A 13035-nucleotide genomic window follows, 5' to 3' on the forward strand; every position below is an offset into this window, starting at 1 on the left:
ACCGGGCGGGACTTCGCAGAGAATTAACAGGTGCGCCAGGGTCGGGCCCATTCTTGAGTCCACACAGTCCCTTGTCGTCCTCCCTGGGCAGCAGAAAAGACCTCTAGGGGTGGCATGGGACTTGCTCAGGTCAAGAATGGGTCTGGACCCGACCGCCGCCAGGAATCTCGGCAACGCCGTAGGGTGGGTTTTCAAGCTGGATGGGACAGGGTATGAAGTAAGCGCTTCTCGGACTGCACATTCCGTTTATTGGTACAGAGAGGCCTTTTCAGGGAGTCCAGTCCCTGCTTCCCAAGGCCCTGAAGGAGATACTTAAGATTGGAGCGATCCAAACTGGAAAGCGCTCAGAGACCAGAGTCAACCCTCCGGTTCGCCGGGCACTGAACAGGTGCTCATAAATGTCAGCCTCCTTCCTGTCTCTTCCAGGACATGGAGGAGGCATCCCACTGTGCCCACAGGTCTCTGGAGAAATGTCCTTGGAGAGGAAGCTAGAGCGCGGCCCGGCCAGGCTCCTGCACCCTAGATTGGAGGGTCCAGTACCAGCCCCGCAGGCTGGCATGCGCCTCCAGGAAGCCCTGGCTAAACTCCATCTCAGCCTGGCTTCCCTCTGACTCCCAGTAGAGTGCCCGCTGCCCACGGAATGTCATCGTCTTCAGGCTGTGGGTGTCCCGGATCTGAGGGGAAAGGGCCAGCCACAATGATAACTAGCTCACATTCCTACACGGCATCATACACTCAGGGTCACATTTAATCTTCACACAACAGCCCTATCAGGAAGACACTACTGCTCCGCCCCAGAAACTGAGGTTCAAAAGTTGTGCTACTTCCCCAAGGACACACAGCCAGGGTGCTAGAGCTGGATTCCAGAAGCCAGGCTGCATGCACTGGGGAGCTGACACCTTGCAGAGGACAGTTCTCTTGGAACACATGAACCGCATGCAGGGAGGGACTGGCCTCTTCTGGAAAAGTTGTAACAGGGTCTAAAATATGCTTCAGGCCTGGGTTAACAGTCTACATCAGAAAAGGTCTGTGTTTCACTCTTGCGCAGAGCTCAATAACGTTTGTTGGTGAGTAAGTGGAGGAAATTCTTCTCTCCTGTTCTTTCACTAATGATTTTCAGGTTTTTGAGCAAAGTCGGGGGGTCCTCTAGTAAGCACCCCCGGTTCCCATCCCCGGGGATAGCTATCTCGAATCAGCGAAATTCAGCCCATTCCTGTCCCCATCCTGGTGGCCTTACGGAGATGTAGCTGGCTCCGGTTCCCGAGCCGACGTCAGTGGTCAGGGCATGGATGGCAATCCGGGCCTGCGGGGCCACGTTAATGAAGATGCGGCAGCCCCCCGAGTTGCTCCCATCGGGACTCTTCGAGGGGCTCACGATTTCACCCGAGGGTCCAAAGCGCTGCACGTCACAGTCTGCAGAGAAGAGCAGGTGGATGGGCGGGTGGGGACCATCTCGGGTCCTAGGAGCCCCCAGAAAGACCACCAATGCCGGAGGCCAGGGTAGCTCACAGCTGGGGAGCAGTGAAGGGGGGCAATATGGTGGTGTTCTCAAGATCAGGTCTCCCACACAGAAGCCGCCACTGAACCCCACCTCCACCACACTCTGTTGTGTGACCCTAGGCGAAGGCTTTCAGTGCTCTGAGCTCCAGATCCCCCTCTGTAGAGTGAAGCTAACAAGGGCAGGTGCCAGGAGAGTGGTTTTTAGGACTCAAGTCACATGTGCAAAAGTGCTTAACATTGAACCTGTCACAAAGGCCACTGCCATTATTAGGAGCCCACGGGAGCCCCGCCTGCCTGTACCCCCTGGCCCCCAGGGAGCAAAAGCCCACGTGCAAAAGACCAGGTAGTGGAGAGCAGTGAGAAGGGGCGGCCAGCCTCTGCTCTCAGTGAGGGCACCAAGAGATCGGGGACGGCGTCACGTCTCTGTAGAGGCAAAGCCAGGGGGATCCCAGAAACCTCTGGAATTGGCTAGGGAAGCCACATTCAGCCAGCCTGGGCTGTTGGGGGACAGCAAGTCCCCAGGAGCCTCCAGAGGGCCGTGGGACAGCAGGGAGGACACCAGGGGGGCCGTGGGATGCCATCCCCTCCGTGAAGTTGTGTGTGTGCACACACACACCTATAAGCATGCGTGCACACAGAGCTCTGCGGGGGCTGAGCCAAGAGCACGGTGCACCAGAACAGGGCTCAGCGGGGAGGGAAAGCTGCGCACAGAGGACTCTAAGGGTCTTGAAGGACATCAGGGCCAGGGTGGGGGTCCATGGTGGTGGCCTGAGCGACAGGGTGAGGATGTCAGGGTCCACGTCCACCCCTGTCGCTGCAAGGCCCCAGGGAGGAAGGGACACGGCACACATGTCCACATGCCAGGACCTCGTCCTGGGGTCAGGGAGCCAGTGGGGGATCCTCCATCTCCATGGGTGCCCTGTCTGCCCATCTGGCTGCCCTGCAGAGATGGGGGAAAGGCTCTGGCGCCCCGTACCTCTGTGGGGGGTTCCCGAGGCAGGCCGGCTCCCGTACCGCAGCACAACCCCACCTTCAGGCCGTGTGCGGCGCTGCCTCACCACCAGCGTGTTCGTTTTGGAGCTGAAGGTCGAGCCAGACAGCTTCCCGCACATCTTCCTCCATGTGAACCTGTCCCAAAGCAGCAGCATGTCCCCTAGGAAGGGGCCGTGCGGTGAGCATCAGCAGCACGGGGGCCTGGGGTAGACGGAGCCACTATCGGGTCCCTCTCATGTCCCGGCTACGTGACTCCAAGTCCCCAGACACAACCTCAGTTTCCCCATCTGTGCAACAGGACCAGCCCGCGCCCGTCCGCGATGGCCATGAGGATTCCAGGTGGGGTTGCCTGTGGCACATCGTGCCGGGACAGGGGTAGCCGGGAGTTGTGCTCCCCAGCGCACAGCGGCCTGAAGCTGGGCAGCAGCTGTGCACATGGCCCGAGACCTACCAGCCCTGCAGCTGAGGGAGCTCTCCAGGACCTGAAGGGTCACCACCTCACCCAGCGGCCGCCCAATGGCCACGGCACAGTCAGTCTGCCCTGGGCCTCGCATATCAATGGTTCCTGTAGGCTCAAGGTGCTGCTGGCCGCAGGCGCCTGGAAAGAGGGCAGGAGCACGGGTGAACAGGGCTTCCGGGCAGCGGACACCCCCAGCAGGGCGGGGGGTTCCGTGCTGGGGAGGAGCCTGGCAGGTGGGGGGCTGGCATCCTCCTGGGCCCCGCCAGAAGCAGGCTTCGGGCAGGGGAGGAAGCTGCATGGGTCCCGGTGTCTCCATCCAGGGCCCAGAGCCGCTTCCGGATGCCCCGGTGAGAGGGAAGCGGTGTATACAGCAGGGTATGGCTTGGAGTCCCATAGACCTGGGTCGGATTCCACGAAACCTCAGGTTCCCTTTCCCTTGATGATAACGAAAGTGAGCTTGAGCTCTGCCAGTGGAAGCAAAGTAGAAGAGGAGGGCTGGCCCCGAGCACCACCGCCCAAGCCCATGCCTTCGGTCTGGCTGCACGCCTCCCAGCAATCCACCCCACAGGGATCCCATGAGGAGCTGGCCCCAGCTCTCCCAGTGGAGATGCCTCTGCCCACCCCTCCTGCAGCCAGCCGGCTGCCCAGACAGAAAGGTTGAAGAACATAACTGGGCTCAGCTGGGCTTTCCTGAAGCCCAGGCAGGAGCCCCTGAAGCCGGGAAGCTGGGGAGAGGAGGTGGGCCCGGGGCTGGGGCCACTCCAGAGAAGCACCAGCAACGGCCAGGTCTGCAGCAGTGGCTTCCTGGCGGGGTGCCGGACTGGGAGTCCCCTGCCCGGTGCAGGGTCCGGCCCAGCAGCTCTGCACAGTGGCCGGCTTGGGCAAGTGCTGGCAGAAAGCGGCCGGCATGGGTGCCTGGGTCTGGGGTCCAATGCAGGCGTGACGCCGGTGCTGGGTGCCATCTCCGCAGGAGACAGAGCACTGCCAGGAAAGAGGAGAGGGAGCTTCGGCGGACCTCGCCAGAGGGTGTCAGGGACAGCAGTGGCCACTGGCCACGTGTGATCTGATCTAATCTTTGCACAGCCCAGGAGACGAGCCCATGTCTCCATTCCACAGAAGGCGAGACTGAGGCTCAGCAGCCGCCCCCCCCCAACCCTGCCCTCCTGCCCTGCACTGCCCTCGTCTGAGGTCCCGTCTCTGTGCGACCCAGATGCCCACAGTCCTCTGATTGATGCCGGGGGTGGCTGTCTGCTTGGCCCCTTCTCCCGCTCCACACCATGAGTGAGGGCCTCCAGCGGGAGACCTAACCGTATTTTCCTTAGTCTCTCTTGTACTTTGTGAGGTGCTTGGGCACAGGATGGCCCCAGAAAGATAAAGGTGTGGGACGGAGTCACCTTCCCCTTCATCTCCTGGTGTCTCCAGACCTCGGTCTGGACCTGCCCCTCAGGTCTCGAGGCCCTGCTATGTCTCCCATCTCTAGGCACCCGGCCACCTCCTCCCACCCTACTTTCTCCCTCCTTTCAGGGGATCACAATGAGTCAAAGCCCCCAGGGTCCCCATGAGTCAGGACCCTGGGCGGACGTACTCCCCAGCCCCAGCCCCAGCGCTTACCTGTGTCCAGGAGCTGACATGCCACCGGTAGGTGCAGTCGGTGATGACACAAGGGATGCTGGCCTGAGGCCGCACCTGAGCCGCACAGGCTGCCCCCTCCACCTCCACATCCTGGCCTTGGCTGAGCTGCACACAGGCCACGGAGCGTGTGGCAGTGCCGAGGCCACAGCTGGCTGAGCACGGGCCAAGGGACATGATTTTCCACCTGCAAGAGACCAAGGCCCAGAGCGCGGCCCTGAGCCAGGGAGGGCTCACCGCTCCTCCATTCTCCAAGTAACAGGGATAGGGGAGAAGATGCCCCAGGAGGAGGAAAACCAGTCTCTGCCCGGGTCAGCCCTGCCGGTGTTCATCTCTAACTGGTCAACAAACGGTAGCGGCTGAGGTCTTTCAGAGCCGGGACCGAACCCCGGGAACCCATGCTAGAGGCTGAGGCCCCCACCGTGACACCAGGCCGCCTCCTGGCTCTGGGATGCCACCTTGCAACCATGCCTTCGGCGGGCCTGGTGCTGTTCTAGACGCTAGGGAAATGGACTAAACCAGACCGAGACCCCTACCCGCCCTTCAGAGCACACGTGCTTCTCCACCTGGGCACCACTGACCTCAGGGGCCAGCGGTCCTGTCGTGGGGGCATCTGGACTGTGTGGGATGTTCAACTGCGCACCTGGCCTCCACCCGCTCACCGGAGGCCACTAGCATCCCCCTTCCCTAGCCGTGACATTGAAAATGTCTCCAGACACTGCCACATGTCCTGTGGGAGGCAGAGTCACCCCTGGTGGAGAAATGGGCCCCCCCGCAGGCTCCAACCCCACCTCGGGACCTCGCTGGCTTCAGCTGTTAGGTCCTGTGCCCCAGCTGGGACCACCCTCAGGCTGGTGGGGGGACCACCCTCGGGCTCCGCACCCTTCCTCCTCCCGGAGACCTCTCCAGCGCGCCCCCCAACCAAGCCCTGCTGAGAACCTGCAGCCCCGTCTGCATTTCGTTGGAATGTCGCCTCTGACTCCTAGGGCGGCCTTCCAGGGAATCCTGCTCCCTGAGGACCATCTCCCAGGCTGGAGCCAGCCCATGAGCCCCACGGTGACTGGCCTGGGGTCTGCACACTCTGGAACGTCAAGCTGCTTCCTCGACACCCTTGGGCTGCTGACCTGGCCGGGCAGGGCTCTGGGCTGCAGGCCTCCCGCTGCTCCGGGCGAGGCAGCCCCTGGCAGTGGGTATCCGGCAGGACCTCCTCGTCCTCATCCTCCCCGTGGGCCCGCGCGCAGTACAGCAGCCTCTGCGCAAACCCTCCTCCACAGCTCACGCCGCACGCCGCCAACTTATACCTCCACCTGAAACACACCGGAGTTGGGGGGCCCAGGGGAACGGGGCCGTCCCTCGTTTCCCCGACTGGGAAGGGCCTGGAGACGTCCTTTCTCTGAGGGGCACCCTTGCGTCTCCACCAAGAGGCTGGGCACAGTGGACAGAGAACATTCCGAAAGGCCCACTCCCCCCAGACAGAATGCTGAGGGCAAACTGATGTGTTCAAAGGGCAGACGGGGGAGAGACAGAGCACCCCAGGGGGACTGCGAAGCTGGCTGTGTCTCTAATAGGAATGCCGGCCCCCCACAGGCTGTGGGCTGGCCGGCACTCCCAATCTTCTTTCCCGCTGTGTTTGCCACATCACGCCAATGCCAACGGCAAACTGTGTCTCCCGGTCTGTCTGCTCACTCTTCCATCTCCCCACTGCCCCTGGCTTCTGCTCCAGGAGGGCCGGGGCACCTGTCTGTCCTGCTCACTGCTGTGTCCCTACCATCAGAACAGCCCCCGGGCGTGGCAGGCGCTCGGGGAAGAGCAAGGGATGACGAGCCATCAGCCACGTGTGCTCACAGCGTCCCACATGCTGAAGCCCACCACAGCCTTCCAGGACACCAGTGCGGGGTCCTGTAGGGGAGGGCATCGAGCAGCTTACAGGGAGGGGCTGAGGCCCGCTCCGAGGACGCGTGCCTGGGACCACCTGTCTCCTTGGGAAGGGGCCCACCTGGCAGGGCAGGGCTTCCGGCTGCAGTCCTGCACGGGGCGGGGCCTGGGCACCCGCCAGCACTCAGAGGGAGGCAGGGGGACAGGGTGGCCTTGGTCCAGCCTCACGCACCGAATAGCCAGTGGCACCCAGCCCCGTCCGCAGGTCACTGGGCACGGTGCCGAGGCTCGGGTCTCCCACCTGCAGCAGGAAGGCCAGTGCTCTGTCGGAGGCGACACCCCGGGACGACACGCCTCCCTCCCTCAGGGACCGGGGCTGCTGCCTCCCCCCAACCCCCAACCCCCACCACATAGTCTCTACCCCCCCTCACCAAGCCGGGCAAGGGGCAGCCCGACAGGCTTCCCGCCGACTGCCAGGCTTGCTTCCCAGGTCACAGAGCTCTTCCTGAACAGGGGTCCCCAGGACAGAGTCCATGCACGTGAAACGCAGCTCCCTCAGGCCTGTGGGGCGGAAGCAGAGACCCCAAGCCCCAAGAGGAGGGTTCGACAAGAACTACGGGTGTCCCGCTCTCTGGAGAGCTCCAGAAGACCCGACTTGCCAGCTGGGTGACCTTGGACAAGTGACTTAACCTCTCTGAGCCTCAGATTTCTCACCCGATGGTGCCTCACTTACAGGGATATTTATACGGACTTTGAAGTGGGGTACAAAAGGCCTGGCCCATGGCAGGCCCTCCAGCGACGGTTCTGCTTCTTGTCACTTGGTGAGGACTGCTCTAACCATACTGTACTGTGTTTATGACTACGATGGTGTCAGGGTCCGGTTCAGCGAATCTCTGCTTTAGGACTAGCCTCAAAAGAATCCCTGGACTTGATTCTGAACACGGACAGGTTTCCCTGGGCAAGTGCCGAGGCCTGTAGTGCAAGAACACATGGAATCTTAAAACCTTGCTGCTCTGACACGGCGGCCAGGAAGCTCAGAGCTGTCTGGGGCCCTTTGCTCGCTGACTTTCTAGAAATACGTGTGGGAGCCAACACCGCCGAGTTTTATTGTGTCTCCTGCCTTTCACCCAAGCGATGAAGACATGCCCCAACCTCTCTGTATACGACGTCACGTTCTGACCTAGTCTGGATTCTCTGACCTAGTCTGGATTTGAACTTGAGCCGGTTCAAATGCATTTTAGAACTATGCAAAAGGTAGGCAGGTAGGAGTTAGTGAAGGAGCCCTGGGGGCCTCACCTCGACCGCAGGAGGCAGAGCATGGCCCCGCCAGGGGAGTCCACATGTGTGCAGCGTGAGCCCCCACCCCAGCGCCGCCCGGTGGGGATGTGGCCTCCTCCTCCAGAGACCGGGGGTCTGGCTGCGGGGGACAAGCAACAGACTGCTGGGTCTTGGTCTCGGTCTCCCCCTCTGGATCCCTGATCCCCCACCCCACCCACCCCAATCTCTTCAGGAGAGGGGGTGTGGTCAGCACAACCCCAAAGATGGCCCCTCCCACTGCTCCTTTCCGGGAACACTTGCTTCCGGCTGCCTGAGGACGCCCCCACCCCACTCGCCACCTTGACCTCTGTACCAGCACAGCGGTCATCCACAGGGCAGGGCTGAGGCTGGGGCTCGGGAGCCAGACCAGCCGCATCCTAATGGGATGCTTGGGTCTGGGGCCCAAGCCCAGCTTGCCAGCTGGAGGGGGGACGAGGCCCAGAGCTTTCTCCCTAGGCTCATCCTTTGAGCAAGGCAGGTCCTGTACACAGCCACGTTGCAGAAGGACAGTCCTTGTGCTCTGGCCAGGAGGCCAAGGGTACCCAGTGCTCCCTGTTCTCCTGTCCGATAAGCCCCCAATAGCCCAGGGGTACCCTTGTGCCCAGGATACTCACATCGCTTGGTTCTGGAGAACATGTTGTGGACACACAGGGCTCCTGGGCACGCAGCTTCTCGTCTGTGGGGCAGGGACGCGCGGTAGCCGGGCCCTCTGCCCTGCGCACACACGTCCTATTCCACAAAGCCGGGTCTGCTCCACAGTCTGGCAAGCACGCGTCTGAGCCCTCCTGCCTGAGGACAGGACAGACAGCAGGCCCTGCCTCTCATTGGGCTGTAGGTATAGCCGGGCTCCTGGGGCAGGGAAAGGCAGTGAACCCGCACCCCAGCACCCCGGCACTCAAGGAGGAGCCCCACAAAGAAGCAAAACCCCGAGGCCTCTCCCTGGAGCGCTGGACAAGCGGCTGCCAGCCCTCCACTTGGCAGCCCGGGGGCCGGGACTCAGGCCTGGACCCGGTGCCTTCCAGAGAGGAAGGTGGGCCTCTGTCCCGAGAGTACCATCACTCCTCGCACCCGAGCAGGTGCCGAGAAACGGAATCAGGCCACCCAGGTGAGGGATGGCAACCGCGTTCCAAGTCCAGGCCAGCCCTGACAGGGGGCGGCTGCCAGCTGAGCTGAGGCAGGAGCGACCTCTGTGGGAAAGGGTGAGGATTCCCAGGTCCGCCACGCACAGGAGAGGGGCAAGGGAGCCTGAGCCATGTGTGCGCCAGCCACTAGTGACCGAGGCCAGGCCCCTCCCCACTGGACCAGTAACAGAACTGGGGCCCAGAAAGGGAAGGGACTTGACCTGTTGCCCCAGCCAGTTAGCAGCAACTCAGAAGAAGCCACTGTCAGCCCAGATCCTGAAGGGAAAGGAGGCACCATGGGGACGGCAATGGTAACAACAAAGGGACACTTATGGCTTTATGTGTGGGCAAGGATCTGGGGATTCAGAGAGGGAAATGGCCGGCCCAGTATCTCCTGGACAGTAATTCTGAAGCTGGTCCCTCTGGTGGGGCCCAGCCAGAGTCCTAGGGGTGAGGGGACACTCTGCAAGGGTAGGGCCGGGTGTAGGACAAGCCCTGAGCCCTGACTGGAGTTGGGCAGTCGCCTCCCTGCCTCCCTGCACTCGCCGCCCTGCATCTCTGGACTCCCCTCCCCACCGCCCGGAGCTCACCTCCCTGGGCAGGCCTGGGAGTTGCAGGCTTCCACCACTGCTGGCTCTGGGGCCAGCGCCCTGCACCGGGCAGGGGGCAGTGGCCTCAGGAGGGTTCCCTGGGCCTCCACGCAATGCACAGCCCTCTCCCGAAGGCCTCCCCCGCAGGACACGCTGCACGCACCGAAGTCTCCGGCTGCCCAGCTGAGGACAAGAGGGACAGAGCATCGGGGCGGTCCCTGTCCCCTCAAGGACTGGCTCAGGAGAGGCAGGGAGAGAAAGGCAGATCTGTCCAGCGGACCGGCTTCCCTGCTCTGCACTGGACCCTATGTCCCTGCAGGTCCCTGGACACGGCCCAGGGACAGCCCACTCAGCCCAGTGGCCCCCTGGGTGTCCCAGCGGCAACTGGGGGGCTCGGCCGATTGAGCTTCTGACTCTTGATCTCAGCTCAGGACATGGGCCCCGTAGCCAGTGAGAGCCCAGCAAGCATGGCAGAGCGCGGGCAGCACTCACTGTGGGGGGCAGGGCCCAGGGGCGCAGGACTCTGGCCAGGCTGCAGGCTGCTGGCTCCCTTCGCACCAGGCGGCCTCCACCCACTCGTTCCTGGCCTGGTCCAGACAGCCGTAGGTCACCCAGCGCAGCCCTGGGAGGGAAGAGGGGGGCTGGGCCACCTCCCTGCAGGGGGCAAACCTTGCTTCAGGCGAGCCCCGCCCCAGGCCTCACCTGCCCCACAGCTCACGGAGCAGGACCCCCGCATGGCGGCCCATGCCCAGGCCTGTGGCCGCTTAGGCTGGAAGTAGGTGAAGGTGATGTCTGGGCGTGCAAGGTCACCATACTCCTCCCCATAGCGCCTGTAAACCTGCCAGAGACGGACGGAGAGCTGGGGGCCTTGTCCGCTGGACTCCCCAAGGGAGCTCGGCCGGTCCTGGGGCTCTGTGTCCAAGGCCAGCCCCAGAGTGGGGCCAGGCTGGAGGGCAGAGCCCCAGAGGCCCCGAGGTTCCAGCCCCTGTCCCCACAAGTCCTTATCCAGCCACACAGCTCCATTCTCTGAGAATGGGGATGCTCAGGCCCGCCCAGCAGGTCCTGACACAGTGGGTCAGAGCAGCCCGGAATCTGTGTTTTACACACACACCACAAAGCGTGCAGACGTAGCTGCGCGGCCCTGGGAACAATGCTGCTGGGGGTTGGGAGGTGGATGGCCTGGGCTGCATGGGGAGTCACGAAAGGAGTGCACTAGTCCTCGGGGGTCTCCCTGTAGCCTGGGTGGACTCTGGGGCAGACCCTGCTGTCTCTCCAGCTGTGGGGCAGAGGCTGGCACTGCTAGACCAAAGTCAAGGGCCACCAAGCCTCGGACCTCTCCCCAGGGCTATTTCAACACATGCTAACGTCCATCTACTCCACAAAGCCCCTTTCTCCGCAAAGCACATGTGGGGACACGAGCAGAGGAGCTCACGCAGGAACTCTGTCCCCGAGAGACAGGAAGAGCCAGCATCCACCCAGAGCCTCCTCTGGACCAGCGACTGCTGCCAACACGGCCCAGCACACGCATCCCCGACCCTCGGAGGCAGGCGGCAGCCCCTTGCCCATTCTACAGGGGAAGACTGAGGTCTGGGGGCGGCGGCAGAGACAGGATGAGAACCTGGCATGATCTGCGGAGGACAGCGAGGCTTGGGAGAAATTTCGGCTGCTGGGTTGGCCCTCCTGGCACCCAGGACTTCTGCAGCGGGGGTGGGGAGGGGTCCTCACTTTCCCACCATTAGGATGGGGCATCCCCAGACTCTGGCACTTTCAAGATCCAAGCCAGCAAGCATGTTGGTTGCAGCTGCCACCTCTCGGGGCACACACGTGTGGGGCGCTGGACACCCACCGCACGCTTAATGCCCCTTATCTTTAAGAGGTGGATCTTCACGCTAACTTCATAATGTATGTATTCTTAGCCCCATTTTGCAGATGGGGAAACTGAGGTTCAGAAGAGTCAATTCCCTTGCCGAGTTCTTGCCAAGGCAGGATTCAACCTCCCGTCCACCTGCGTCCCCGGGCCCCAGCCCTTGACCTCAGGGTCTCCCTGTTTCCAGCAGCTGGGCTGCCCCTGCTCCAGGAGGGACGTCCCCCACAGTGGGTCTCTAATCTGGGCATCCCACTCCTTCCCCACAGCCTCCTTCGGCCAGGCCTGACACAGGCCCGATCCCCCCTGCGCTTTACCCGGAGCCCCCTCAGCAGCTCTGGCCCCAACACCCCAGTACCCGGGGGGAAACCCCAAGCCCTGTCATGGCCAGCAGGGCCCCTGGAGACCTGTGCAGCCTCCATCCTCCTCGCACGTGAGGTCCCCTTCCCTCATCCCTCCTAACAACGCACCCTGCGCACACATCGCCCTCTCCCTGCTGGGCCCCGCAGCGTCAGCTCATCTCAGACCCTCACACCACAGCCCTCCCCAGGGGTAGCCGCAACCCCTGCACGCCCACACTCAGAACTCCAGGGACTCCCGTGCGCCGCCCCCCCTTGTGACTGCTGAGCCAAGGAGCAGGTGACAGCAGGAGCAGGCCCCGCTGCCTCCCCCAGGCCCTCCCGATCACCTGGATCTCCACGTCGTCCTGGCTGGGTCCCTGAATGTGGATCTCCTCCAGGAGAGGCAGCCGGTCCTCGGTGAGGGCCACTCGGTACCCCACGCGGCTGTCCTCCAGGAGGGAGGGGTAGGTGGTGCTGGGAGAGATGCTGGAATTCCCAGCCACGACGTAGCGCCCTCGGATCCGCACGGCTGTGGGGGGAGCAAGGCTGTGGGCGGGGCGTCCGCCTCCCCCACACCTGTGGCAGCTGGGGCGCCGGCCCTCTCACAGAAGAGGTCCTGACTTAACAAATGGGGTGTTGGCAACATGGGGACGAGTCCCCAGTGCCACAGCTCTCCTCCCCGGGGCCCAGCCCTCCCCAGGGAGCCCGTCTGCCCAGTGCCCTGGCTGGTCAGGCAGTCTCAGCGGCAGACAGGGGACACCCTCCCAGATGCCCACAGGCATCTGACCACACATCAGTGGCCCTGCACCTCTGTCCAGAGCCTGGTGAGCACTATGGACCCGCTCTCTCTCCAAGCCTGCCCACACAGAGCTCTGCAGGCAGGTTTCGGGGGCTCAAGGCCCCCAGGGCCGTCACCCCCACTCCAGATGCCAAGGGCAGGTGTGGGCACCCTCTGGAAATCAAGAAACACTGTGGCATTAAGTGGTAAAGGAGGCGGCCTTGCCCAGAGACAGGTGTGGCCTTCCAGGAAGGGACTTATGTCACACCAGGCAGGAGTGTCTTTGCTTGAGGCGGGGACCGGCCAGGTCAGAAAGACCAAATAGGCGAAGCCTGACAGCAGCTTCGGTTGGCCTCCTCCGGGGACCTAGAGGCCGAGGCCATCACGTGAGTCATCAGTCACTCAGCCGCGCGTCGTGCCCACATCGCGACGTCCTAATCAAACTGGACGCTGAGCCCGGGTGAGCTCGCGCTTGGCGATAGCCGGTGCCTACTGCCACTCCCCCGTGCGGACACCGAGCCCCCCCAGACTCCGCCCGACAGGCATCTCCGCTCTGGTTTCTTCCAC

The 13035-nt window shown here is 63.0% G+C and overlaps 1 protein-coding gene across 2 annotated transcripts in view; it reads right to left on the reverse strand.

Moving 5' to 3' along the window:
• Positions 1 to 228: 228 nt before the first annotated feature.
• The window catches only part of ADAMTS13 (ADAM metallopeptidase with thrombospondin type 1 motif 13), a 29301-nt gene continuing 16494 nt past the window's right edge, over positions 229 to 13035 (reverse strand). The window contains exons 20-34 of one of the 2 annotated variants that reach the window (XM_047700823.1): positions 12038 to 12219; positions 10188 to 10323; positions 9978 to 10107; positions 9486 to 9668; positions 8389 to 8563; positions 7754 to 7874; positions 6889 to 7018; positions 6579 to 6758; positions 5707 to 5889; positions 4565 to 4769; positions 3625 to 3934; positions 2945 to 3091; positions 2477 to 2653; positions 1238 to 1413; positions 229 to 674 (exon numbers count right to left, since the gene is read on the reverse strand). In XM_047700823.1, the coding sequence (XP_047556779.1) occupies positions 489 to 674; positions 1238 to 1413; positions 2477 to 2653; positions 2945 to 3091; positions 3625 to 3934; positions 4565 to 4769; positions 5707 to 5889; positions 6579 to 6758; positions 6889 to 7018; positions 7754 to 7874; positions 8389 to 8563; positions 9486 to 9668; positions 9978 to 10107; positions 10188 to 10323; positions 12038 to 12219 (2621 nt within the window). In that variant the 3' untranslated portion in view covers positions 229 to 488. The remainder of the gene's footprint in view (positions 675 to 1237; positions 1414 to 2476; positions 2654 to 2944; positions 3092 to 3624; positions 3935 to 4564; positions 4770 to 5706; positions 5890 to 6578; positions 6759 to 6888; positions 7019 to 7753; positions 7875 to 8388; positions 8564 to 9485; positions 9669 to 9977; positions 10108 to 10187; positions 10324 to 12037; positions 12220 to 13035) is intronic. The other variant, XM_047700824.1, reaches the window with a different exon arrangement.

The sequence above is a fragment of the Lutra lutra genome, chromosome 13 (assembly GCF_902655055.1).
Source record: "Lutra lutra chromosome 13, mLutLut1.2, whole genome shotgun sequence".
NCBI classification, from domain to species: domain Eukaryota; kingdom Metazoa; phylum Chordata; class Mammalia; order Carnivora; family Mustelidae; genus Lutra; species Lutra lutra.